General features: G+C 46.5%; 1 protein-coding gene across 3 annotated transcripts in view; it reads right to left on the bottom strand.

The window, feature by feature from the left end:
* The window catches only part of CFAP70 (cilia and flagella associated protein 70), a 947,035-nt gene that overhangs the window by 212,642 nt on the left and 709,431 nt on the right, over positions 1–24,962 (bottom strand). For all 3 annotated transcript variants that reach the window (XM_069210675.1, XM_069210677.1, XM_069210678.1), the window contains one exon: positions 5,928–6,080. In XM_069210675.1, coding sequence (XP_069066776.1) covers positions 5,928–6,080 — 153 coding nt within the window. The remainder of the gene's footprint in view (positions 1–5,927; positions 6,081–24,962) is intronic.

The raw sequence follows: 24,962 nt of genomic DNA, 5'->3' as shown, positions 1-24,962 counted from the left end.
TAAACGTCAGACAGGAAGGCAGCAGCCCCACACAGAAAATGGGAACACCCCAGCAAATATCAGCCTGGGGGACAGAAGAGGTGCAAATTAAGCACCCCAAATCAAGACAAAAGGAGCCACACCCAGAGGACGTCCATCCCAAGAGTAACACAGAGCGGGAAGTCTGGAATAGCCACCAACATCTCCCACATCAGACACATCAAAGGTTACATAATATAACAAGGAGTGCAAGAACCCTCTTCACAAACACCAAGTCATTGAAGAGTGCTGAGGGTGAAGCTATCCTCCAACACCCCACCCCCACCATTCATTCATAAGCAACATGAAAATCCAAAAAGGGGTAGCAAACCAGGACTCGCATAACAAAGAGAAGGTCCAACAAAGTCCCAGGCACACCAGGAGCACTGGGGACTTCCCATAACAAACCTTTACACCAAAAAAGGATCAGAAAAGGTCATAGGATGGGTGGAAGCTGAGACCCAAAACCCTCCACCTCACAAGCACCAGGCTATCCAGCAAAGGACAAAGTAAAGGCATGGCCAAGCAAGGAATGTCACAAGGGACAACCCATGTCAAACCCTCAGTCCCAAGAACCCCATCAGGCACACATCCCAAAAACCTCTAGCTCAACAGGGTGCACAAATGAAAGCCAAAATCCAGCAAGCACTCGGACAGACCACTTAGGCAGATATACAGTTGTGACAGGCATGTTCTAGGGTGAAACCCTCACTTTATGCTGTGTATACGTGGCCCCCACCTAGGACAGACCATAGTGTACAGTGTGGTATGCTTGTGGGGAAACCTCCAGAATGGTCTTGCAGTGATGGGAGATGATTGGAATGATATGATGACTCCCAGATAGACAGATACTGCACGTGTGATAGGGTACCGGGCCCTGGTAGATCTTAACTATTGGTAACGGCAATGGTCCTGGGATTGACTGATGTATGGAGAGCCCACTACCCAACATGACCTGGTTACACACACCTTTTAGCAGTACATCTCTCCCATCTCGACTATTTTTTGGTCCCCACCACGCAAGTTCGCAGAGTCACAGATCTGGTGCTTCAGGCACGGGCCTATCAGACCATCCGCCACTGATTATGGGGCTTAGTCTGGGACCCAAAGGACTTCCCCTGCGGATGGCATTTATTGCTATGGAATCTACAAAATCCTACATACAAAATGACCCTCATGCTCAGCATTGATGAATAGTTTGCAGTCAACACCGGCACACTGTCAAATGCCATGACGCCCTGGGAAACCTTTAAAATGGTCCTGCACGGATAGACATCAGCTTCTGTGAGGGCAAGCAGAGATTCAAAGTGCAGCACCTGACTGAGCTTGAGACGCAAATGAGTAACATTAAGGCCCGCAGTTGTCAGGCGGATGGAGAGATCTCTCAGCAGCAATTAGGTCTCGCGCAGCAGTATGGGCAGCTCCTCCTAGACAAGACCAAGCTTATGTGGCGGGCGAAGCAAAGCAGAATATACCAGTGGGGTGATAAATCTAGTAAACTACATCAGCTTTGTCAGGCGGCAAATCAACCAGCAGCCCTCCCACTGATTAGAGATGAACAGGCACCCTGGTTACTGATCCTGGGGATATACCTCTCAGGTTTGGTAATGTTCTTTTGGGTGACATATACAAGTCAGGACTCACAACCACTTGCCCAGTTCACAGATTTTGTGGATGTGTGCTCTTACAGACGCTGCCAAATGATGCCTGAACAAAGTTTGATAAACAATTATCCAAGGCTAAGTTTTCATCAGCATTGGCTGGCCTCTGGGCGGTACAGCCCCAGGCTCGAATGGGCATCCAGGAGAATTCCTCAAAGTATTTACGTCTAAATTGGGGAGGCATATCCTGCAGGCTGTCCATGCCTCTGTGAACACAGCGGCACTCCCACCGGATTGGAGACATGCAGAGATTGTAGTTTTCCCCAAGCCGGGCCACCCCCCTGAAGACCTTACATCACATCGCCCGATTTCCCTACTGAATTTAGAAGCCAAGTTTTGGCCAAGCTTCAAGCTAACAGATTGCTCCCATATATCACAGAACTCATGCACCCTGAGCAGGATGGCTTTATGCCGGGATGCACTGCATGACACAATATCTGCAAAACCTCGAAGGCACTCGGATGTCGCCTTGGACAACCCGCTGCTATTCTTTCAGCCAATTTGGATAAGGCGTTCAACTCTGCGAGTTGGGAGTACTTATTCGCCTTACTACAGAGACTGAACTTCGGGTCCAGGTGTACTTCCTACATATGCCTGCTATTCACCAATCTGACAGCAGCTATCCACATTGAATGTCACGTATTCGGGACCTTCCCGATCTAGTAGTGGACATGCCAGGGATGCTCTCTCTCCCCCCATTGTTATTTGCGCGGGTGATTGATCCCTTAGCCGTGTGCGTCAGAATGGATGCTCAAGTATGAGGCTTTGAGTGGAACCCAGAGTGTTCGGACAGAATCTCACTGTATGTAGACAATATATTATTCTTCATGACTGACCCTGAATCTACGGGTCCACACATTCTCCAAGTTAAGCAAATGTTTGGTGAAATGTTGGCCCTCTAGAAAAACATTTACAAATCTGCCTTATTACACTTAAAATGGTACACAGGTCCTTTAGTGGGGGTGCTGGACATGAGTCGCAAGAGAGGGCCTCAAATATCTTGGGGTGTACTTATCCCCTAACAGGGAGTGGTCATGGGCTAGAAATAGTGAACGTGGTCCAGGCACAGGACGAAATTAGGGCATGGTTGCTCTTTCTTTTATCGTTGATGGGCCGATCATCTATCTTTAAAATGGTGGCCCTTTCTCGATTGCTATATCAGATATAAAACTATGCCTATGCCATCCCCAGTGGTTGGTTCTGTCAGATTAACCCCATCCTTTCAGGGTTCTTTTAGAACTGGGGGAGGGATCCCATATTGCTCTTGCTACTTGATTTGAATCCCCCTATAGTGGAAGCATAGCCTCTGCTGAAGTGTACTCTTATTTTGCAGCTTCACAACTTTTGATAATCAATGAATGGTGGTATTGCCATTATGGTGACCCAGCGAGTCAACTGAGAAGTGGGTGATGGGTAACACCCCACTACTTAAATACCTGTATAGTAATGTGAAAATTGACCAACTCCCCCCCACAAAACAGGTAGTCGTCAACACATGGCGAGATACACAACAACGCATGGGTAGGTGAGGCAAACTCACAGAGTTGAAGCCATTATGGCACTCCATAGTCTTACAACAGGTGATCCAAATAGAGGGGTTTGGGAAGTGAGAAATTATATGCATCTTAACCCTTGGTGACATCACGGACGGCACAGTCCTGACACACACACACACACACACACACACACACACACACACACAAACAATATACGGGCACCCAGGGAGGCAGCCATTTTGGCACGCCCCTGCCTTATTAAACTAAAATACCTTCACAAGACCTATTAAACAAGACATCCCCTGCGATTCCCCATTATGCCTCTGGTGTCAGACAACAGATGCCACATTTATACATCCTGTGTGGAGGTGCCCCACACTGGATCACTTCTGGCGGGATGTCAATAACCTTAGTGAGGTTCTCTCCTGGACCATTCCATTAGACCCAAGATTGATCTTATTACACATCTCCAATAGACTAGGGGTAACAGATATAGGTGGGACTTCCCTCTCCAAGTTTTCACCACTGCAAAAAAGACATAGCTCGGGCATGGAAAGTGGATAGTGCACCCTCTCTAAATGTATGGAAGCAGGACCTGAATTACTCTTTGGAGCTCGAAAAATGAGTGTTCCTTGTGAACATCCCAAAATATGTCAGAGATGGGCCGATTACAGGGGTCTAATGCTGGCTCCTGTGCGCACACACAGAAGATAAGGTCAGAAATGATTGTGCCTTATGATGTGATCAGGGTCATCAGATGTGCACAATATAGTTTTGGGCTTCTGGGAGGCTGAAGCAAGGTGGGGGCAGTGGGTGGGTGGCTACCTGTTCTTGATTTGGGTTAATGTTTTGAGTTTTTTTATTGCAAAGTATTTTCTGTACCCTACCAGCATAGGGAAAATATAATAAAAATTGTTGAGAAAAAAAACACCAAACATAAGGAGAAATGGGGTGTGATGGGAGGCACCCAACCAACGTGTTGTTTTGGGGGCACTTACTCCTCACACACAACAGGCATACCTCTTGCCCAAAGTTTAGCAGAGAGCATAAGGGGAAGTTGCTCAAATATAGCTCAGAGTAGGGGTGGGAAACTGCATCCAGCAATCAAGGAGAGCAATCTTAACACCAGCCAGGACCAACACCACACTGCACCAAAAACGCCAACAGAGACAATAACACAGCAGAGGCAATGAAATGGGAAAACAAGGCATGCATCCCACAAACCCCAAGTTCAGTAGGTAGTACATGACAGAACCCATGGGCAGTGGCACCCCCAGCTCCAAAGAGGGGGGGGAGGGACACACAAATACCCAAATGCCACACAGTGCAGGTATGCACCAACCCCAGCCAAAGAGTCGGAAAAGTGCAGGCCAGACAACCAAATAAATAACCTACAACCCCCAAAAACCCTTGCAATGGCACACAACTGAACAAAAAGCCATGACACAGGGAAATGGAGAAAGATCACACATCCAATAAACTGCAAGCCCAACAGCGGCAACAACGAGAAGCCAAAGTCTAGCCCATGTTCCAGAAAAAAGGTGGTCCTTGGGCGAAGGGCGGTGCAACACTACATACTACATACACATCCAGCCAAATCCTGGCCACAAGAACGGCAGGGGAAAAGGTAGCTTGCAAAGAGTGCAACACACAGCAAAAATAAACTGCTGACAGAAAAGAGAACAAGCCCAGACAAGGGCTACAGTGTAAAACTCCCATTCAGAGACAGTAAGAACAGGGTGATTGCCTACTAAATGAGAGAAACAAAGCAGGAGGATTCTAGGTAGAGGTGCAACTTTATAGGCACGTATTAAGTTAGAGGCATTTAAAATATTTCATGTTAGGTAAACAGTGAGGTTCTTGTCTCCAGGATGTAGATACACATTATGAAATGAGAACCAGCTTAGATTATGACATCAATACCACTTGTGAGTTAATAGTAAATATTAAATATAGTATATAGCAAGACAGGTTGTTTAGTTAAGAAAGTGAACAATGCCTACACATTAAAATGCAGGAAGCCAGTTGATACAAACTGCAGTGGTAAGAAAGAATATGGTCTGAGGTGCTAAAATCGCTACTAACGCCAGTATTTCTTAGCCGTTCCACTAATGCCCACTTCAATTGTATCATGTGCTCAATTGAGGATAAGGGGAGGATATTTTTGTGAATGGCATGGACTAACACACAAATAACATCTACAGCACACCCACACTCATTTCATATAGATCTGTAAACAACAACTGGCTAAGCCTAGGGAATGAAAGAATCTTAAGCTCCAATTGACAAAAAATGACTGGCAAACCTACAGTAAACACACAAGCATTTCAGATAAATTGGTCTTAAGGCTAAATAATCTAGGTGATTGAGGTGGCGTAGCTGAGTCCTGTGGAGGTGGTGCAAGGTTGATACACATGAATCACAGTGTCCATTATAAATGTATTTATATATTTTTCAAGAGAGTTCACCCGAAAGAACAAAAGGGGGAAGGCACGGGTGATCTGCTTGTGAAAAAGGAAGATCTTTAAGCGCCTCCAGAATCGAACATAAACAGAAGCAGAGCAGATTCCCACAGAAACACATTCCAGAGTTGAGGAACCACCACTCTGAAGTGACAGCTAGCCAGACTTCTGGGTCTGGATTCAAGGTAAAGGGCCTAGTATGGGCTTAAAGTACAAGGGACCAGACATCTGATTTTCTACATAGCTCTCTTGATATGGAAACGTCTTTAGTGCGCTTCCTGTGTTCTCACCTGGTAGTTGATCTGGGCCGCTGCAGTAAGATCTTCTTCAGTCTCAGCAAACTCCTTTTTCTGCAGATGTGTCTTAGCCAGTGCCAGGTAGTACTTACAGCTTGGCCCCCCATCCTGTGAGAGCAGCTCATGGGCCAAAGCCTGCTGGACAAGCTGAAACAGCAATGAACATAAGACTAAAGCACAAACACAAGAGGAACATACAATACAAAGGATTTATTTATTGTGTGCATGTGAGTGAGGAAGCACAGGGAGACTACGGAGAGCCACACAAAGCACTAAACCATCTATATTCTTGATGAGCTGCAATGAACTAAGCTAGTGTTCCCCCTTCTGATTTCTCTCTCCATCAAGACTTGAAGCCTCCCTTCAGCTGCTCTCCTGATCCCCATTCCCACTCTCCTGTTCAGTGCCACATCGCCACCTAAAACCCTTCTTGTCTCATTTAGATGTGAGAGGAGCCTCATTACAACTGCGGGTGGGCGAACCAACCAGGGCTGGAACCTGGCCCATGGCAAGTGTCTGTTGAGGCAGCACAGGAATGCCAGGACTAAGGAACTCACCCTTACTGTAGGAGGCTGGACTGGCTTGTAGTGAGTACCTAGGGGTACTTGCACCTTGCACCAGGCCCAGTTATCCCTTATTAGTGTATAGGGTGTCTAGCAGCATAGGCTGATAGATAATGGTAGCTTAGCAGAGCAGCTTAGGCTGAACTAGGAGACGTGTGAAGCTCCTACAGTACCACTTAGTGTCATATGCACAATATCATAAGAAAACACAATACACAGTTATACTAAAAAATAAAGGTACTTTATTTTTATAACAATATGCCAAAGTATCTTAGAGTGTACCCTCAGTGAGAGGATAGGAAATATACACAAGATATATGTACACAATACCAAAAATATGCAGTATAGTCTTAGAAAACAGTGCAAACAATGTATAGTTACAATAGGATGCAGTGGGGACACATAGGGATAGGGGCAACACAAACCATATACTCCAAAAGTGGAATGCGAACCACGAATGGACCCCAAACCTATGTGACCTTGTAGAGGGTTGCTGGGACTATTAGAAAATAGTGAGGGTTAGAAAAATAGCCCACCCCAAGACCCTGGAAAGTGAGTGCAAAGTGCACTAAAGTTCCCCAAAGGACAAAGAAGTCGTGATAGGGGAATAAGGCAGGAAAGACACAAACCAACAATGCAACAACGATGGATTTCCAGTCGAGGGTACCTGTGGAATAAGGGGACCAAGTCCAAAAGTCACAAGCAAGTCGGAGATGGGCAAATGCCCAGGAAATGCCAGCTGCGGGTGCAAAGAAGCTTCTACTGGACAGAAGAAGCTGAGGTTTCTGCAGGAACAAAAAGGGCTAGAGACTTCCCCTTTGGTGGACGGATCCCGCTCGCCTTGGAGAGTCGTGCAGAAGTGTTTTCCCGCCGAAAGAATGCCAACAAGCCTTGCTAGCTGCAAATCGTGCGGTTAGCGTTTTTGGATGCTGCTGTGGCCCAGGAGGGACCAGGAGGTCGCAAATTGGACCAGGAGGTAGAGGGGACGTCGAGCAAGACAAGGAGCCCTCTTAGCAGCAGGTAGCACCCGGAGAAGTGCCAGAAACAGGCACTACGAGGATGCATGAAACGGTGCTCACCCGAAGTCGCACAAAGAAGTCCCACGTCGCCGGAGAACAACTTAGGAGGTCGTGCAATGCAGGTTAGAGTGCCGTGGACCCAGGCTGGACTGTGCACAAAGGATTTCCGCCGGAAGTGCACGGAGGCCGGAGTAGCTGCAAAAGTCGCGGTTCCCAGCAATGCAGTCTAGCGAGGTGAGGCAAGGACTTACCTCCACCAAATTTGGACTGAAGAGTCACTGGACTGTGGGGGTCACTTGGACAGAGTTGCTGGATTCGAGGGACCTCGCTTGTCGTGCTGGGAGGAGACCCAAGGGACCGGTAATGCAGCTTTTTGGTGCCTGCGGTTGCAGGGGGAAGATTCTGTCGACCCACGGGAGATTTCTTTGGAGCTTCTAGTGCAGAGAGGAGGCAGACTACCCCCCACAGCATGCACCACCAGGAAAACAGTCGAGAAGGCGTCAGGATCAGCGTTACAGAGTTGCAGTAGTCGTCTTAGCTACTATGTTGCAGTTTTGCAGGCTTCCATCGCGGTCAGCAGTCGATTCCTTGGCAGAAGGTGAAGAGAGAGATGCAGAGGAACTCGGATGAGCTCTTGCATTCGTTATCTAAAGTTTCCCCAGAGACAGAGACCCTAAATAGCCAGAAAAGAGGGTTTGGCTACCTAGGAGAGAGGATAGGCTAGCAACACCTGAAGGAGCCTATCAGAAGGAGTCTCTGACGTCACCTGGTGGCACTGGCCACTCAGAGCAGTCCAGTGTGCCAGCAGCACCTCTGTTTCCAAGATGGCAGAGGTCTGGAGCACACTGGAGGAGCTCTGGACACTTCCCATGGGAGGTGCAGGTCAGGGGAGTGGTCACTCCCCTTTCCTTTGTCCAGTTTCGCGCCAGAGCAGGGCTAAGGGGTCCCCTGAACCGGTGTAGACTGGCTTATGCAGAATTGGGCACATCTGTGCCCAAGAGAGCATTTCCAGAGGCTGTGGGAGGCTACTCCTCCCCTGCCTTCACACCATTTTCCAAAGGGAGAGGGTGTAACACCCTCTCTCAGAGGAAGTCCTTTGTTCTGCCATCCTGGGCCAGGCCTGGCTGGACCCCAGGAGGGCAGATGCCTGTCTGAGGGGTTGGCAGCAGCAGCAGCTGCAGTGAAACCCCGGGAAAGGCAGTTTGGCAGTACCAGGGTCTGTGCTACAGACCACTGGGATCATGGGATTGTGCCAACTACGCCAGGATGGCATAGAGGGAGCAATTCCATGATCATAGACATGTTACATGGCCATATTCGGAGTTACCATTGTGAAGCTACATATAGGTAGTGACCTATATGTAGTGCACACGTGTAATGGTGTCCCCGCACTCACAAAGTCCGGGGAATTAGCCCTGAACAATGTGGGGGCACCTTGGCTAGTGCCAGGGTGCCCTCACACTAAGTAACTTTGCACCTAACCTTTACCAGGTAAAGGTTAGACATATAGGTGACTTATAAGTTACTTAAGTGCAGTGTAAAATGGCTGTGAAATAACGTGGACGTTATTTCACTCAGGCTGCAGTGGCAGGCCTGTGTAAGAATTGTCAGAGCTCCCTATGGGTGGCAAAATAAATGCTGCAGCCCATAGGGATCTCCTGGAACCCCAATACCCTGGGTACCTCAGTACCATATACTAGGGAATTATAAGGGTGTGCCAGTAAGCCAATGTAAATAGGTAAAATTGGTCACTAGCCTGTTAGTGACAATTTCTACAGAGAGAGCATAACCACTGAGGTTCTGGTTAGCAGAGCCTCAGTGAGACAGTTAGGCATCACACAGGGAACACATACCTATAGGTCACAAACTTATGAGCACTGGGGTCCTGACTAGCAGGGTCCCAGTGACACATAACAAACATACTGAAACATAGGGTTTTCACTATGAGCACTGGGCCCTGGCTAGCAAGATCCCAGTGAGACAGTGAAAACACCCTGACATACACTCACAAACAGGCCAAAAGTGGGGGGTAACAAGGCTAGAAAGAGGCTACTTTCTCACACTTACCTTTCCTAATATAGTTTTAAAAACACAAACATTAAAATTGTTAAATGCAGGACAGCCTATCATATATACCAAACATGGGTACTTTTCTAAAATCAGAGTATGTAAATTAATGTCTGCCCGTAGCCTGCTGCACTTTTTAGGGTCGATTGTGGAAAGCGCTCTGTCCCTGTTATAATCTCCCTATGGGCTTGTAACCACAGCCATGTCAACCCCATCAGGTTGGTTGGTTTGTTGGCTTGCCTTTTAAAATGAGCTTGATTTCATTAGTGAAAGGCATGCATACGTCATACCTTTTTCCGGTGTTTAGTCGTCGTCGAGCTCACCGGCCAACTACTGAAAACATACCAGGCTCTATGTTTTCCGTATGGCTTCTGGACTACTTTTTATTTTTATTTCTTAAGCAGCGCGATCTCTCTGGGCAGTAGTTGAGCGCTTTGCATGACATTCAACCCTGTTACATGGATAATTGCACTTTTGCCAATACGTTTCACTTCGAGTTCTGTTTCTTTTTGTGTGTCTGCTTTGCGCTCATGGTGGCCGTCGGCTCGCTTATGTGAAACTGTTTTACTTTTAATTTTCTGTTTATGTGGGAAGAAAAGTCCGGTTAGGGGTTTACAACGCTAATAGCTTTAACTCGTTCTGTTTTGGTTTTATCAAATACACATCTAACACAAACCTAGTTTTACTCTCTTGAGTTTATTGCAGCCTCACCCCTTCCTAATGGTCCGTTGCCTCTCTCCTCAGCCTAATTTGTTACTTGTTTTACGCTCAGGGCAGAGAAGGTGCTCATTGTATAGTGACTGCCCAGGCTCCTGCTTTAATTCTCTCTCACGGTTGCGCATTTTCCCTTTTGTTCCTTTTTAATTGTCATTTATAAGTATATTTGTACATTGACACCTTATAGATTTGTATAGCTGTTTTACTACTTTTCTCCCGTAATCATAATGCTTTTATTGCAAAGCACTTGAATACCCTTGGGCCCTGTTATATAAAGCTGTCAAAATAAATAATTATTAGATAACTTATTGTATGAACCCAGAAAGTTAAAGGCTTAATCAGGGAGCAGCACTCGATCTGGAGGTCACACAGATGCATTTTGCAGAGTAGCCAACCTGTTTTGCTATCTCACAGGGGAAGGTACTGAACAGTTTGTTAAATTCTATTCTCAACCATTTATATAGGAAACAGTTCTCAAAGTAGTACTTAGGTTAACAGCCTTAGCAAGTTTTTAATCACTTGCTTAGCAAAGACAGTGATACAATGGGATTTATTCACAAAGAAATTTTGATGTCTGTAGGTTAGCACGCCTGTAGAACAAATTACTTACCTTCGGTAAAACATTATCTGGTAGAGACTATCTATCTGCAGGTTCCTTACATTTGAATTCCCTGGCGTCAGCTTAAAATCCGCAATTTTTTGCTGAACAACACCCTCCACCTGCTGTTGCTTGGTGTCGTTCAGATTCGCGTGCATCATTTGGCTCTGCATAGCATTGTTGGAGCCACCTGCGATGTCACGGTCACCTATAAAGGCACCACCCCTCGTGCGTCCTCTGTTATTTTACCCACAAACTTCCACGCCGGAAGCACAGAGTCATCCACAGAGCAGGGAGGCATGGGTGGGTGTAAGAAATATGCAGCTAGATGGCGTCTCTTCCAGATAATGTGTTACCAAAGGTAAGTAACTTGTTCATCTGCTAGAGACTTCTAGCTGCAGATTCCTTACCTTTGAATAGATACACACGCCATAACCTCCTGGCGGGGGGCTACGGATACCTCTACTACACTAAAAAGTCCTGTAGAACTGAACCGTACCTGATTGTCCAGGCAGTAATGTTTTGCTAACATGTGCATAGATACCCATGTTGCCGCCTGACAAATCTCCAGGACTGGAACTCCCCGAGCTAGTGCAGTGGTATCAGCTTTGCACCCGGTAGAATGAGCCCTCAAGCGGCTACTTCCTGGCCTGGCCTGATCTTGATGCAGAGAACAACCCAGCGAGAAATGGTTCGTTTCTGCACTGCCCGACTCTTCTTTGTTCGCACATACCCCACAAAGAGTTGGTCATCCACCTGGAACTCTTTTGTGTGGTCAAGGTAGAACGACAATGCTCTTTTTGGGTCCAGTCAGTGGAGTCGCTCCTCTTCCTTAGAGGGATGAGGTGGAGCAAAGAAGGTGGGCAGGGTGATGTTCTGGCACGGATGAAATGGGGTCACCACCCTGGGGAGAAAAGAAGCACACGTTCTGAGAACCACCTTGTCTAAATAGATAATGAGATATGGTGGCTTTGATGACAGAGCTTGCACCTCACTCACCCTCCTGGCAGATGTTTTTACTACTAAGAAGGCTGTCTTGATGGTGAGCAGCCGGAGGGGACAGTTGTGTAAAGGCTCAAGGGGAGCACACATCAAAAATGTGAGGACCAGATTTAAGTCCCATTGGGGCATAACAAAGGGCATAGGGGAAACATATGTACAAGCCCTTTGAGGAATCTATGTACAATGAGGGATTTGAAAAGTGAAGGCTTATCAGGCAGCCGAACGTCTGCCGATATGGCAGAAAGACAGCCCTTAAAAGTACCCAAGGCAGAACCCTTGTAAAGAGAGAAGGATATCAGAAAGAGAAACAAGCAGAAAGAGGATCAATAGACCTTTCTGTACAATAATATACAAAGCGTTTCCAACAGCAGGCGTATACTGTTTTAGCGGAGGGACGCCTGGCTGCCAAAATAACTTTACAGACTTCAGGAGGAAGGTCAAAAGTCATCAACTGCCGCCACTCAATCTCCACGCATAAAGGCGCGGAGTTTACAGGTTCTGGTGGAGAACCCTTCTCTGTTGCTGCGACAGAAGATCCTCCCGAAGGGGCAGCCTGATGAGAGGACTGATGCTCATTTTGAGAAGCTTGGGATACCAGACTCTCCGTGCCTAATCTGGAGCCACTAGGATAACTTGGGCCTGATCGTTCTTGATCTTCTTGAGAACTCTGGGCAGAAGAGGTCTGGGCGGAAAAGCATACAGGAGGCCTGAATTCCACTCGAGACAAAAAGGGTCGTCGAGCGATTGCCACCATGGAAACTCCAGCGCGCAATACTGCTGACATTGCATGTTCTCTGCGGAGGCGAACAGATCTAACCAAGGCTCTCCCCACTGATGAAAGAGCCCTTGCAACATCTCTGGATGGAGATACCATTCGTGATCCGCTAGGCATCAACAGCTGAATGAATCCGCCCTGTAGTTCAGAGAACCTGCCAGATGTTGATCCACCAGGGTTATGACCTGCTGTTCCAGCCATGTCCAGAGACGCAGAGCCTCTTGACAAAGGGTCCACGACCCCACCCCACCCTAATTTTTGCAGTACCGCATTGCAGTGGGTTTGTCCGTGAACACCTGCACTATCTTCCCTTTTACAACAGGAAGAAATGCTTTCAATGCCAGTCAGATCACCCGGAGGTCCAGCAAGTTGATATGGAGTCCGGATTCCGCTGGAGACCAGAGGCCTCTGATGGCCGCCCCATCCCAGAAGTGACGCATTTGTCACTACTGTGAGATCTGGCTGGGGATTCGAGAGGAGTCTGCCTCTGACCCAATCACACTTCACTAACCACCACTGCAGGTCTTTTGAAGTTCCCTCCGAGATCTGAACTGTGACGGTAAGATTTCCCCGATGCTGCGTCCACTAGAACTTTAGGCCCCACTGCAGAGCCCTCATATGCCATCTGGCATGTTTGACTAACAGGATGCAGAAAAGCAGGAGTCCCAACAGCCTGAGAGTCTGTCTCGCCGAAATCCAGGATAGAAGCCGAAACATCGGTATCATAACCTGAATAGCGTGGACTAGGTAGGGGAAGACTGAAATCCCTAACCTGCACAGATGAGCTGCTACCACAGCCATCACCTTGGTAAACACTTGAGGGGTGTAGGAAGTTGGCTCTGTATATACTATCTCAAAGTGAGAGATAGTGTGCACAGAGTCCAAGGGTTCCCCTTAGAGGTTGATAGTGGCAAATACTAATGCTCTATTTTGTGGTACTGTGGTTGAGCAGTAGGCTTATCAGAGGGTAGTGTTAAGCATTTGTTGTACACAGACAGGCAATTAATGATAACACACACTCAAAGACTTAACTCCAGGCCAATAGGTTTTTATATAGAAAAATATATTTTCTTAATGTATTTTTAGAACCACAAGATTCAAATTTTAGGAAAGTACATAAATTGTAAGGTACTTCACACAGGTAAGTATAGAGTTTTGATTTAAAACAGTAGTACACACAGTTTTGGTTAAAATGGCAATAAGCTATTTTAAAAGTGAACACAGTGCAAAAATCAACAGTTCCTGGGAGAGGTAAGTTTTGGTTAGTTTTTCAGGTAAATAAAGTACTTACAAGTGCAGTCTCCTGGGCATAGGCAGCCCACCAATGGGGGTTCAAGGCAACCCCAAAGCCACTGCACCAGCAACACAGGGCCTGTCAGGTGCAGAGGTCAAAGGAGGGCCCAAAACACATAGGCGCCTATGGAGAACAGGGGTGCTCCGGTTCCAGTCTGCTAGCAGGTAAGTACCTGCGTCCTCGGGGAGCTGACCAGGGGGGTTATGTAGAACACTGGGGGGGGGTTGGGAGGGGGGAAACAGAAGCACACCCTCAGCAGCACAGGGGCGGCTAGATGCAGCGTGCAAAGTAGGTGTCAGGTTTGCCGTAGCAAACAATGGAAGGACCCGGAGGTCACTCTGACGATGCAGGCAGGGCAGAGGGGGGCTTCTCGGGCCAGCCACTGACTGAGCTAGGTCCAGGCATCGGGTTCCTTTGTTACCAGGCAGTCGTGGTCAGGGGGAGCCTCTGGATCCTCTCTACAGGCGTCGCTGTGGGGGTGCAGGAAGGTCGACTCAGGGTATCCACGTCGTTGGAGTCGCCTGGGAGTCTTCTCTGCAGTGTTGGTTTCTCTAAACTCGAGCCGGGGGTGTCAGGTGCAGAGTGTGAGTACTCACGCTTCTGGCGGGAAGTTGGAATCTCTTTAAAGTTGGTTTCTTGTTGCTGTTTTGCAGTTGTTTCTGGACAGAGCCGCTGTCCTCGGGAGGTTCTTGGTCCTTTAGGTGCAGGTCAGTCCCCTGAGGCCTCAGAGGTCGCTGGTCCCGCTGGATACGTCACTGTGCAGGTTCTTTGAGTCTGGAGACAGGCCGGTAGGGCTGGGGCCAAGTCAGTTGTCGTCTGCGTCATCTCTGCGGGGCTTTCAAGTCAGCAGTCCTTCTTGTTGTAGGTTGCAGTAATCTGATTTCCTGGGTTCAGGGTCGCCCCTAAATACAGAATTTAGGGGTGTGTTTAGGTCTGGGGGGCAGTAGCCAATGGCTACTGTCCTTGAGGGTGGCTACACCCTCCTTGTGCCTCCTCCCTGAGGGGAGGGGGGCACATCCCTATTCCTAGTGGGGTAATCCTCCAAAACCAAGATGGAGGATTTCTTAAGGCAAGGGTCACCTCAGCTCACGACACCTTAGGGGCTGTCCTGACTGGTGGGTGACGACTCCTTGTTTTTCTCATTATCTCCTCCGGACTTGCTGCCAAAAGTGGGGGCTTTGTCCGGAGGTCGGGCATCTCCACTAGCTGGGATGCCCTGGGGCGCTGTAACAACTGGCATGAGCCTTTGAGGCTCACCGCCAGGTGTTACAGTTCCTGCAGGGGGAGGTGAGAAGCACCTCCACCTAGTGCAGGCTTTGTTCCTGGCCACAGAGAGACAAAGGCACTCCCCCAATGTGGTCAGAAACTCGTCTGGTTGTGGCAGGCTGGCATGAACTGGTCAGCCTAACACTAGGAGTCGGACTGGTATACAGGGGGCATCTCTAAGATGTCCTCTGTGTGCATTTTTCAATAAATCCCACACTGGCGTCAGTGTGGATTTATTGTGCTGAGAAGTTTGATAACAAACTTCCCAGAATTCAGTGTAGCCATTATGGAACTGTGGAGTTCATAACTGACAGACCCCAAGACCATGTACTCTTTATGGCTACCATGCACTTACGGTGTCTAAGGTTTGGCTTAAACACTGTAGGGGCATACTGCTCATGCACTTATGCCCTCACCTGTGTTTTAGTGCACCCTGCCTTAGGGCTGTAAGGCCTGCTACAGGGGCGACTTACCTGTGACACAGGCAGTGGGATGTGGGCATGGCACCCTGAGGGGAGTGTCATGTTGACTTAGTCATTTTCTCCCCACCAGCACGCACAAACTGTGAGGCAGTGTGCATGTGCTGAGTGAGGGGTCCCCGGGGTGGTATAAGACATGCTGCAGCCCTTAGAAACCTTCCCTGGCCACAGGGCCATTGGTACCAGGGGTACTAGTTACAAGAGACTTATCTGTATGCCAGGGCAGTGCCAATCGTGGGAACAAAGGTACAGTTTAGGGACAGAACACTGGTGCTGGGGCCTGGTTAGCAGGATCCCAGCACACTTTCAATCATAACTAGCATCAACAAAAGGCAAAACGTTAGGGGGTAACCATGCCCAGGGAGGCCTTTCCCTACAAGGGGTACTGGTAAGACCGAAGGGAAGCACGGTAAACAAAGTACTCGTGGCCCACCTTAAACCGCAAGTAGCACCTGTGGGCAGGCAGGCTGGGGATGTGAAAATACACACCCTGTAAGTCCAACGCTACCCTCCAGTCTCCTTGGTCTAGGGCAGACAAGACCTGAGTAGTATGTGAGCATCGGACAAATGGTCAAACATTTTTTAGGCATGCCATCTCTTCGAATTACACTGGAAGTTTTGAGCGCTTGTACACCTAGTGCTTTTTGTTCAGAAACTGTGTTACATAGATGTTTTTTTGGTGTGTTGTAATGTGTATATATATGTTTTAGCGATGTTCGTTGTGTCAGGATTTCAAAATATATGTTTTTGTAGGAGAAAGAGTGAGACAAAGTGTGTTAAAATATTAATTTGTGTACACCAAGTGTGAATGCAAAAAAATAATAAGTTTCCCAGTGATCAATTAATCTTTTCACTGGCAAGGTGAATATTTTTATTTTTCCCTACTCTATACCACTTATATATTAGTTTTGTCAGGCACTGATGTGGGCTGTGTTGGCGCCGTTAAAGGTGGAATTTGCGTCGTACAACATCCTTCCAGCTATAGAGCACCCAGAATGAGGATGGGGCTCGCACCACCAGTGGGCACCTGTGGTGGGGGGAGCATCAGGACCTGTGCCGGAGGAGGCCGACTGTGTGGAACCGGCGTTGGTCCGGATCCGATATCAGATCCCGGGGTCCCCACAAGAGGCGAGGCCGCAGCCGCCAACGTCTAACCCAATGGGACCCCTGCTAACCCCGAAGGGTCCGAAGAGCAGCCCGCAGGGGCAGCCCGTTCAAATACGAGACGCTTGGCTTTGTAAAATTCTTCAAATTGAGCTGGGGTCGCTCCGGCTCATGAGTAGGGGGGAGATACAAAGTCGATGTTCCTGTAATGCCCTGTCAGCCGATGGGAGTGGTAAAGTTGAAGTCCGCTTGGGCTTCTTCTTTTTATGCCTCTTTCCTGAGTGCCCGGAGGACCTCGAATGAGAAGAAGAGGACTTGGGGCTACTTCAGCGGTCAGTGACCTCCTCCTTGGGTGGGACTGTGACCTCCTTGGAGTGGCGCCTACCGATAATGACTGTTGGGCCGCCATGAGCTTTAGAAACTGTTCTCTCAAAGCTTTCGCGGCCATGGCCCAGCAGTCAAAGCACAACTTTGAGTTGTGCTCTCTGTCGAGGCACCAGAGACATACCCGGTGTAGGTTCGTCACCGACATGGCGCGATGGCAGACGTCATACGGCTTGAACCTGTCTTCCTCGATGACATATCGCACAGATGAAAAATCTTCGACAAAAGAGTCGAAAAAAGTCCTGCCAAAAAAGGAAGATGGTGGCTCGATCCCTGACCTGTGCTTAACTGACACAGAAGGAAAAGAACTGACGTACGGGTGCCTGGGTGGTGCCTTTAAGATGACCATGATGTCACAGATGGCTCCAACAATGCCACACGGAGCGGAACTACACACGCGGATCTGAACAACACCACCCAACGGCACGCGCAGGGTATTCTGGATTTGAAGCTCATGACAGGGAATTCAAAGGTAAGGAATCTGCAGCTAGAAGTCTCTATTAGATCTACTGTTTCATGCTCTTTCATGCTTTTATGAAGTGGCCTGCCCCTTTCCCATCCCCTGACCCTCACCCCTTGCTGTTGCTCCAGCCATTGTTCCATACCAGGTCCATTTTCCTCCCTTTTACCCTATGTCCCTATCTGTGGTTTCCACTCACTATGTCCCTTTGCAACTCCCTATCCATCTTGCCTTCACACATCTCTGCAGCTCTCTTCTGTTGTTTTCTTTACATTGTGCCATATCTCTTGCACAGCGTTATCATCTTCAGTGTTGTTGCATCCCCCACATACTTCCACCTTTTTCCCTGTCCTCTTCTTTCCATATCACACTCTAGCTCTCTATCCCTCACTGTGATTATGCCTCCTTTGAAAATCCCCTTTGCCCCGGCACCCCACCAAATTCCTTAGTTTGGTTTGAACCATGTCCCGAGCACCACTTGCATGGCACCAAGTTGTAAGTATTCAGGCACCCAACCAAAGCACAAAACTGTTACTACACAGTACCCAGTCATATAGCAGTTCATCTCATGTTAGAACCCCATTCAACCTGACCCTTCCTAAGGTCATATCAGACCATGCTGCAGGATGCTGGGTTGCTACGAGTTATTATGCTTCTTTGCAGCTCAGATTCAATGTGCAGACTATGTAGAGACAGTGTTCTTCGGAGAAGCCTACCTTATTGCGTATTGACGTTTACAATAGGTGTTTTGAATTTATGATACACAGTTCCTCAAAAAAGTTCAAACAAATTGACTTTTTAGTTAAGATGAAATTAGTTATGTATTGGCCATGAAGAAGCAACACATTCAAATTGATTTCTCAGTCTGGAAACATGAGTTGGCCAAAACCTTTGGATATCCATTTCTTTAATTTTGACTAAAGTACGTCAACTTTAAAATCTGAAGAATAATTTGAATTCTTTTTTATGTAAACCTCTTCATTTCAACAACCTGTTCTGCATACTTTTCCTGTATAACTTCCCAGGCTTTACAAGGAAAGCAACCATTCAACCTAGCACCTCACATAATACTACATCACACCACACACCAATACACCCTACTTGACCACCCACAGTATGACACAAAACTATTCCACACTGAACCACTTAATAAAAAAATACCACTTCACACCATAACTCATCCCACAAAAACCTGCAGAATGGAAGGGCACACTCAACATACTGTATGTCACCACCAATGACCCCACCATGATACACCACGTCACACCATATCACATGCTATGACTGACTGACTAAGACATGTCTGCTGTGTGGACATCCATTTCCTTAACCTGCAAGACATTATATTGGTGCAATTGTAAATCTTTAAATGTTGCACATGATATGTTTATATCCTCAGAAATAGCCAATGATCGAGCTTAGAAAGTTCATAAGATTGAATGAAGGCTTTTTTTGTATTGATCACATTACATTTGCCTACAAAAGGGCAACAAAGCACCATCCAATAAGCTTGATGAGTGTGTGTTTCAGCTAAATGCTGAGACACAGAAGTCTTTATGGGCGATTGTCGAGCATTACATTCAATAACAGGCTGAAGCCAGTGAAGCCTACACAGGGTGAGGAGTATATGCTTACTTCTTGAAGTAAAGGGAACACTTTCACAACTGACTTGCAAAATATAATTCATTAAAAAAAAATATTCTGGTAGATGAGCTATTATAGTTTCTATAAATGATTTGCAGAGCAATTAAGAAGTGCATCAATATAGTATTAGCAGGCTGTTTAAATATAACCAAAGTTTTTACGGTCTTTAGTGAACAGCACGTACAATATTATAATTCAAATAATACATATTGCACATTATGTTGCAACAATTAAAGGAGGCAGGGAGATCAAATGGGGTACTGTGGTGAGTCTATATTGACACAGATTAAATGCCTCATCAGAGAAAAGGCAAGTTTTTATAGACCTGTATTTAAGGGTGGTAGGGGCGGAATATCTGTGAGGTCAGGTGTGTGGCCATCCCCTGCCTCAGGGCCAATAGATGAAAAAATAAACCATCACATCACCAAACGGCACCGTAGCACTCTGCCCTTCACCTCCTGCTGACAGAACATGACATATCACTATCAGACTTTAACACACTATATAGACTCTTCACAAACTCACATTACATCATGTGTACTACACACATAGGCCCATTAAACTACTGTTATAACAAACATCACATCATGAAAGTCACCATTCGTATTCTACTCTCCTACTTTTCTTTCTCTTTTCTCTGTCCTCTTCTTTCTTTTTCCATCTGTTCCAAACATATTATCTCCTCTACTCTATCCTCCTCTCTTTTTGATGTCCTGCTTCTCCGTTCCTTTAACCTCTTGCTTACCTCTTCCCCTCCTTCCTCTCCATACTAGTTTGTTCTTTTCATATATTTTATTTCAGCTATTCCCTGCAATGGCCAATTCCTTTTTTTCTATTCTGGTTCTTGCATCTCTTCCTTCTCTGAACTCCCCCCCCTCTCCTGCTTCCTTCCTCATCTTTTTCTTTGCTCCTTCCAGATGATTTGCTCTCTCCTTTCTCCCTCCTCTGCCCCATGTATTTTACCTACTACCTCTTTTCTTATCTGCTTCCATTGCTTGTATGTTCCTTTCTCCCACCCTCCTCGTTCTCTTGTTCTTTTCTCCCCTTGCTCATTCTATTTTTTGATTTGTTCCCTATTTCCACCTCATCTTTGATTTTTCAGTGTTCCCCATTTTAGTCCTCTTCCTTATCCCCCCTCACCATTTCTCCACTTCATCCCCCTCTTTTCTCTCTGCTTTCTTTGCCTCTCCTTTGCTTTATTTCCCTTCTCTCCTTCAGTATTTCTCACTCCACTGTCCGCTTCCCCTGCTCTACCAGACTCATTTTGTCATCTTCTGTCTCCTCCATCCTCTCCTTTCTTCTCTTTCCCCGCTCCTCTGTAAATTGGTCATCACCCCTGCCCAGACTTCTCCTCAGTAATCTCCAGACTCTAATCTGCTTCACCATCTCCTTCAGCTGTATTTTTCACCCCCTAGCTTCGCTCTCTCCTGCTCCCACCCCTGACTGTCTCTGAATCTCAAAGTATCCTTTTTATGTTTGGAAGAGTACGTACAACAAGCATCATACCTAGGGTTCTCCAACGAGTAACTCGTGAGCTATTGGTAGCTCTCCAGATACCCATAAGTAGCTTTTCAGTATGCGGCTCAGCTAAATAAATTAGAATCTTTCAGTTAGTTGAATTCATATGCGTACCAAAATTGAAAAGTGTGCCTTTAAGATGAAACTGTGTATATTTTCAAAACTCATGAGGTCATGTTTGAGGAGACTTATTACTAGTATTAACATCGCAGCTATGGTTGTTTGTATTACCCATGGACAGGGATTCCACACTGACAAAGCATTTTTAACATTACTGCTGGGAACCGCGCCTGATGTACTGATGTGATCTTGCATATCGAGGTCACTAACGCAAATTTGCCTGATGTAGTCGGTGCTAAACCTCTAATAATATTAGAAGCTCAGGATGATTTTCATTGAACATAAGTAACTCTTACTGCAGAAAAGGTTAGAGACCCCTGCTCTAACCCCTCTTGTATGTATATTATGACATTGAGAAAAGCAGGTAATGTGCTTACGTTCTCTTTACCAAAACAATCTTGATCTATATTTGGTAAAAGGGAACATATTTTAGTTGGTTATAAACAGCTGGTATACTCCGGAAATCTTAGACAGCGCTCCGCTTACCCCCCACACCCTCATCCCCCTCACCTCCAGAAAAATGGTGTGTGAGCCACACCCCTACTGGACAAACTTTATGCTAACCCAGCACCAAACCCAAAAATATTGGAGCAGGATAGCATGCCCTTCCAACATATAATATAAAGCTAAATAGCACCTCGATGTAAATAAGGCAGGCCCTATTACAGGCAGAACCAGCCACTCCTGAAATGGCATGATGCAAGAGCTCTGTATCTATACTCACACACATTCAGTCTGTTAACATAGCCAATTTATGGAAAGCTAAAAGAAAACTGAGTGTTTCCTCAGTACCAGTGGTTGCAAACTTCATTTTTCGGGATCAGGTCTCTTCATCATCAAACTTAGACCAGTGGCGTACCAAAAGGACCCCGTGGCCCCTGTGGTGCAGGGGGTGGGGTGAGTTCCAGGGGATCCCCTTAGTCAAATACACTTTACATGAGCTATGAGCCCCTGACTGGGTCCAAGGGGTAGGGGGCCCGTATCACGTACTTTGCAGGGGGCCCCCCTCAAGCTTTGTTACACCAATGACTTCCACCCAGAGCATGAGGTGGAAAACATAAAAGGGGGAAGAAGGTTAAAAAGAAAGGGAGAAAGCAGAGACAGGTTGGGACTGATCTTTAGGGCAATCAGACAGTGTCAGAAGGGCTGGTCTGCCTAGTGGGCCCGGTTTTACTGTTGATTTCAATTGTATAACCACAAACACTGCCTACAGCAAGAACAAATGCAGTTCTCCATACCTTGCAAATCGCCTATAAAGCACAGTTTTAAAAGTTCTAAATTGCCCTGATCTGCAAAAGTGGGCCACGTTTTTAGCTATCTGGTTCGCTAAAGGGAGACTTTTTAGGTCGAGAGCGCAAGCGCTCTGACGTGTTGTAATATATCTGTGGGCTTTTAACCATGCCCACACCATGCCCATCACTATCACTCGTTCATCGGCTTGCCTTTTAAAAATCCTTTGTTATCATTGGTAAATGCTTTACGTTTGTCCCTCTCCTTGGGGCGGTTTTGTTACCACCTTGGCCATCCACACTGTTCCATGGATAATTACACGTTTGCAGATACGTTTGACAGTAAGCAAACTTCTTTTTCCTTTTGTGTCTCTCCTTCGCGCTCATGGTGGCCGTGGCGCTTTGAATCAACTTGCTTATGTCAACTGTTTTCATTTTCTTTTTCAATTTATGTGCCAAGAAAAGTCCAGTTAGGAATCTACAACGCTAATAGCTCTAACTCGAGCAAACGCGAGACCCACTGAATTGCAAATGCTTGTTAAATGTGTCTTAAGACCTGCATCCCAATATTACCCTCTGTGGGATCTTTGCGGTTACTTTGTTTTGCATACCTCATCTATTTTACGATGGTCACGGACGTACTGAGCTGCTAAAATCGGAGTGGTTTTGTCAAGTCAGGGGAAGCAAGTGATTTTAACCAAGTGCCCTGCCTTACTCTTAGCATTGTACTGATGCCTAAAAATACTTTTATATAACGTGTAAGATTTATTTAACTTAATGTGTATTTATTGAACATGAAGTACTATTTTAGCTCATGAAAGGGCTGAACACAATCCACTGTCATTGGTTGTTAAACGGGGGATCGAAGAAGATACCCATCCATGGGGTGAATTGGGCAATGTACAACCAAGAAACATGGTCTCAGATCACACTTGATCAAATTGTGTGATCGCAGGCAAAATCACTTTACCTCCTTCTCAATACATATGACTAACCAATCTGAGAGAACATTGAAGTAATTCAGTTCAGGGTTTGCATTACACAAAAAAACCTAATTCGTAGGCAGTTCAATAGAAGAAAATATTGTTTCACATATATTAACAGTAGTGCCTGTATATACAGCACAAACATGACAAACTGACATTTTTCTAATTTAATTCCTGGAAACCTCGTCAAGACACAGAATTATTCTTGAGCGTTCCTAAATTCATATTTAAAAATATTTCCTAATTAAATGTCACTTCATTCAATTTATACTTTAATGTATTAAAACTAACAATTTACAAATGTTAGCCTAAATACCATTTCATTGAATTTTAAAGAGTGACAAATGTGCCGCCAGCTATCATGCATGTTGTGGTGTTTGTCACAATGCTCGTACCCTGTCATTTAGATCATGACAAATAAGTTCCAAAACAAATGGCTACGTACATACCAGTACTTTCATCTGCTCTACGTCTGCAGGAACAGGTGACAGCCCTGCAAGCAATTTATTTGGTTTTACTTTATGTTAAACACTCAAACCGCAGATGGCCATCTCAGAGTGCTGAGTTGAGGAAAAGAAAGACGAAAATTAAATTTCCGAAGCTGGTAAATCTTTAAATGTGAAGTTATGTGAAAGCTACATTCTATCACTGAGTGCCCCAGTACCATGGTCGGAACGACATACTATGGAAGACAAATTGCCACCAACCACAACAGAAAGTCAACACCTTCTAGGAACTTGATCTCTAAAACAGGAGACAATACCTACAGGACAATACCTATAGGAGCATCATGCAGCATGCCTGTTGTATACATAGGGTACCATATCTTAATGTAACACTCATATCGTCACCAGCTTTCTTTCACAATGTGCTACTACGTCTCACTTCCACTGTCATAAAAAATAACTTAATTAGAATGATGCACATGCAGGGGATACACCTGCAGCCATTCCAGACCCAACACAAGACAAATTAACGTCAGTTCTGTGCACCTGTTCGCCTGAGTTAACACTACTCACACTTATAATGTGTCAAAATCAAGGAGGACAAATGCTGCGAGAAGGCCCAGAAAAAGACAGCATGTCAGAAGGACAAAATATGACCTGAGCGCTGGAGAGACGGTCACAGTTGGTAAAATTGGTGTCTTGGGAGTATGGAGGGTGGAAGGTAGTGTTAGAGGCACTTATAGTTCTGAGGCACTTTTGGTAGGAGGACCTTTTAATTGCATGGGTTCTGGCCAGGCTTGGGTTCTGAGGGGGAAGCGGCCAGAGAGATGTTCAGAAGGTGAGGTGGCAGTAGCCTCCTTTTCACCCCCTCGTTCAAAGAAGAGAAAAGCAGGGCCCTTTCATGTGGAAGGAGGTTTTGAGGAGAAGTGGATGCACCTGCATAGGAGACGTTTCGCAAGCATCCCAGATGAACAGTGTGGCTTGCAGCAATTAAGTAGGAGCACTTCAGCACTTCGAGTGCTGGCGAGGGTGGAACAGGGCCGTCCATAGTGGACCACTAAAGATCACCTGTTGTGATGTGGGACCTCTGGGACGGGATGCGGCAGGACTTAGAGCTGTGGCAGGAGAGCCCCGGCAGGAGTAGAGTGTGGTTGAGGTGTGGGGCTGGCAGATGGTGTAGATCACAAAGCCAGGCCCTCCTCCGTGGCCATCAGTGAAGTGGGGACGGGCCGGGGTTGGGTGAGGATTTATGTTGTCAGATCCTCCTTGATAGAAAAGGTCACAAGAGGCAGTTACGGCAGCGGTTGGCGACCTGGCTATGTCGAGATTTTGTGGATGGTGGCAGAAAAGGAGGGTCA

This window comes from Pleurodeles waltl, chromosome 10 (assembly GCF_031143425.1).
Source record: "Pleurodeles waltl isolate 20211129_DDA chromosome 10, aPleWal1.hap1.20221129, whole genome shotgun sequence".
NCBI lineage: Eukaryota > Metazoa > Chordata > Amphibia > Caudata > Salamandridae > Pleurodeles > Pleurodeles waltl.
This window is presented reverse-complemented; position numbering and strand designations above follow the sequence as displayed.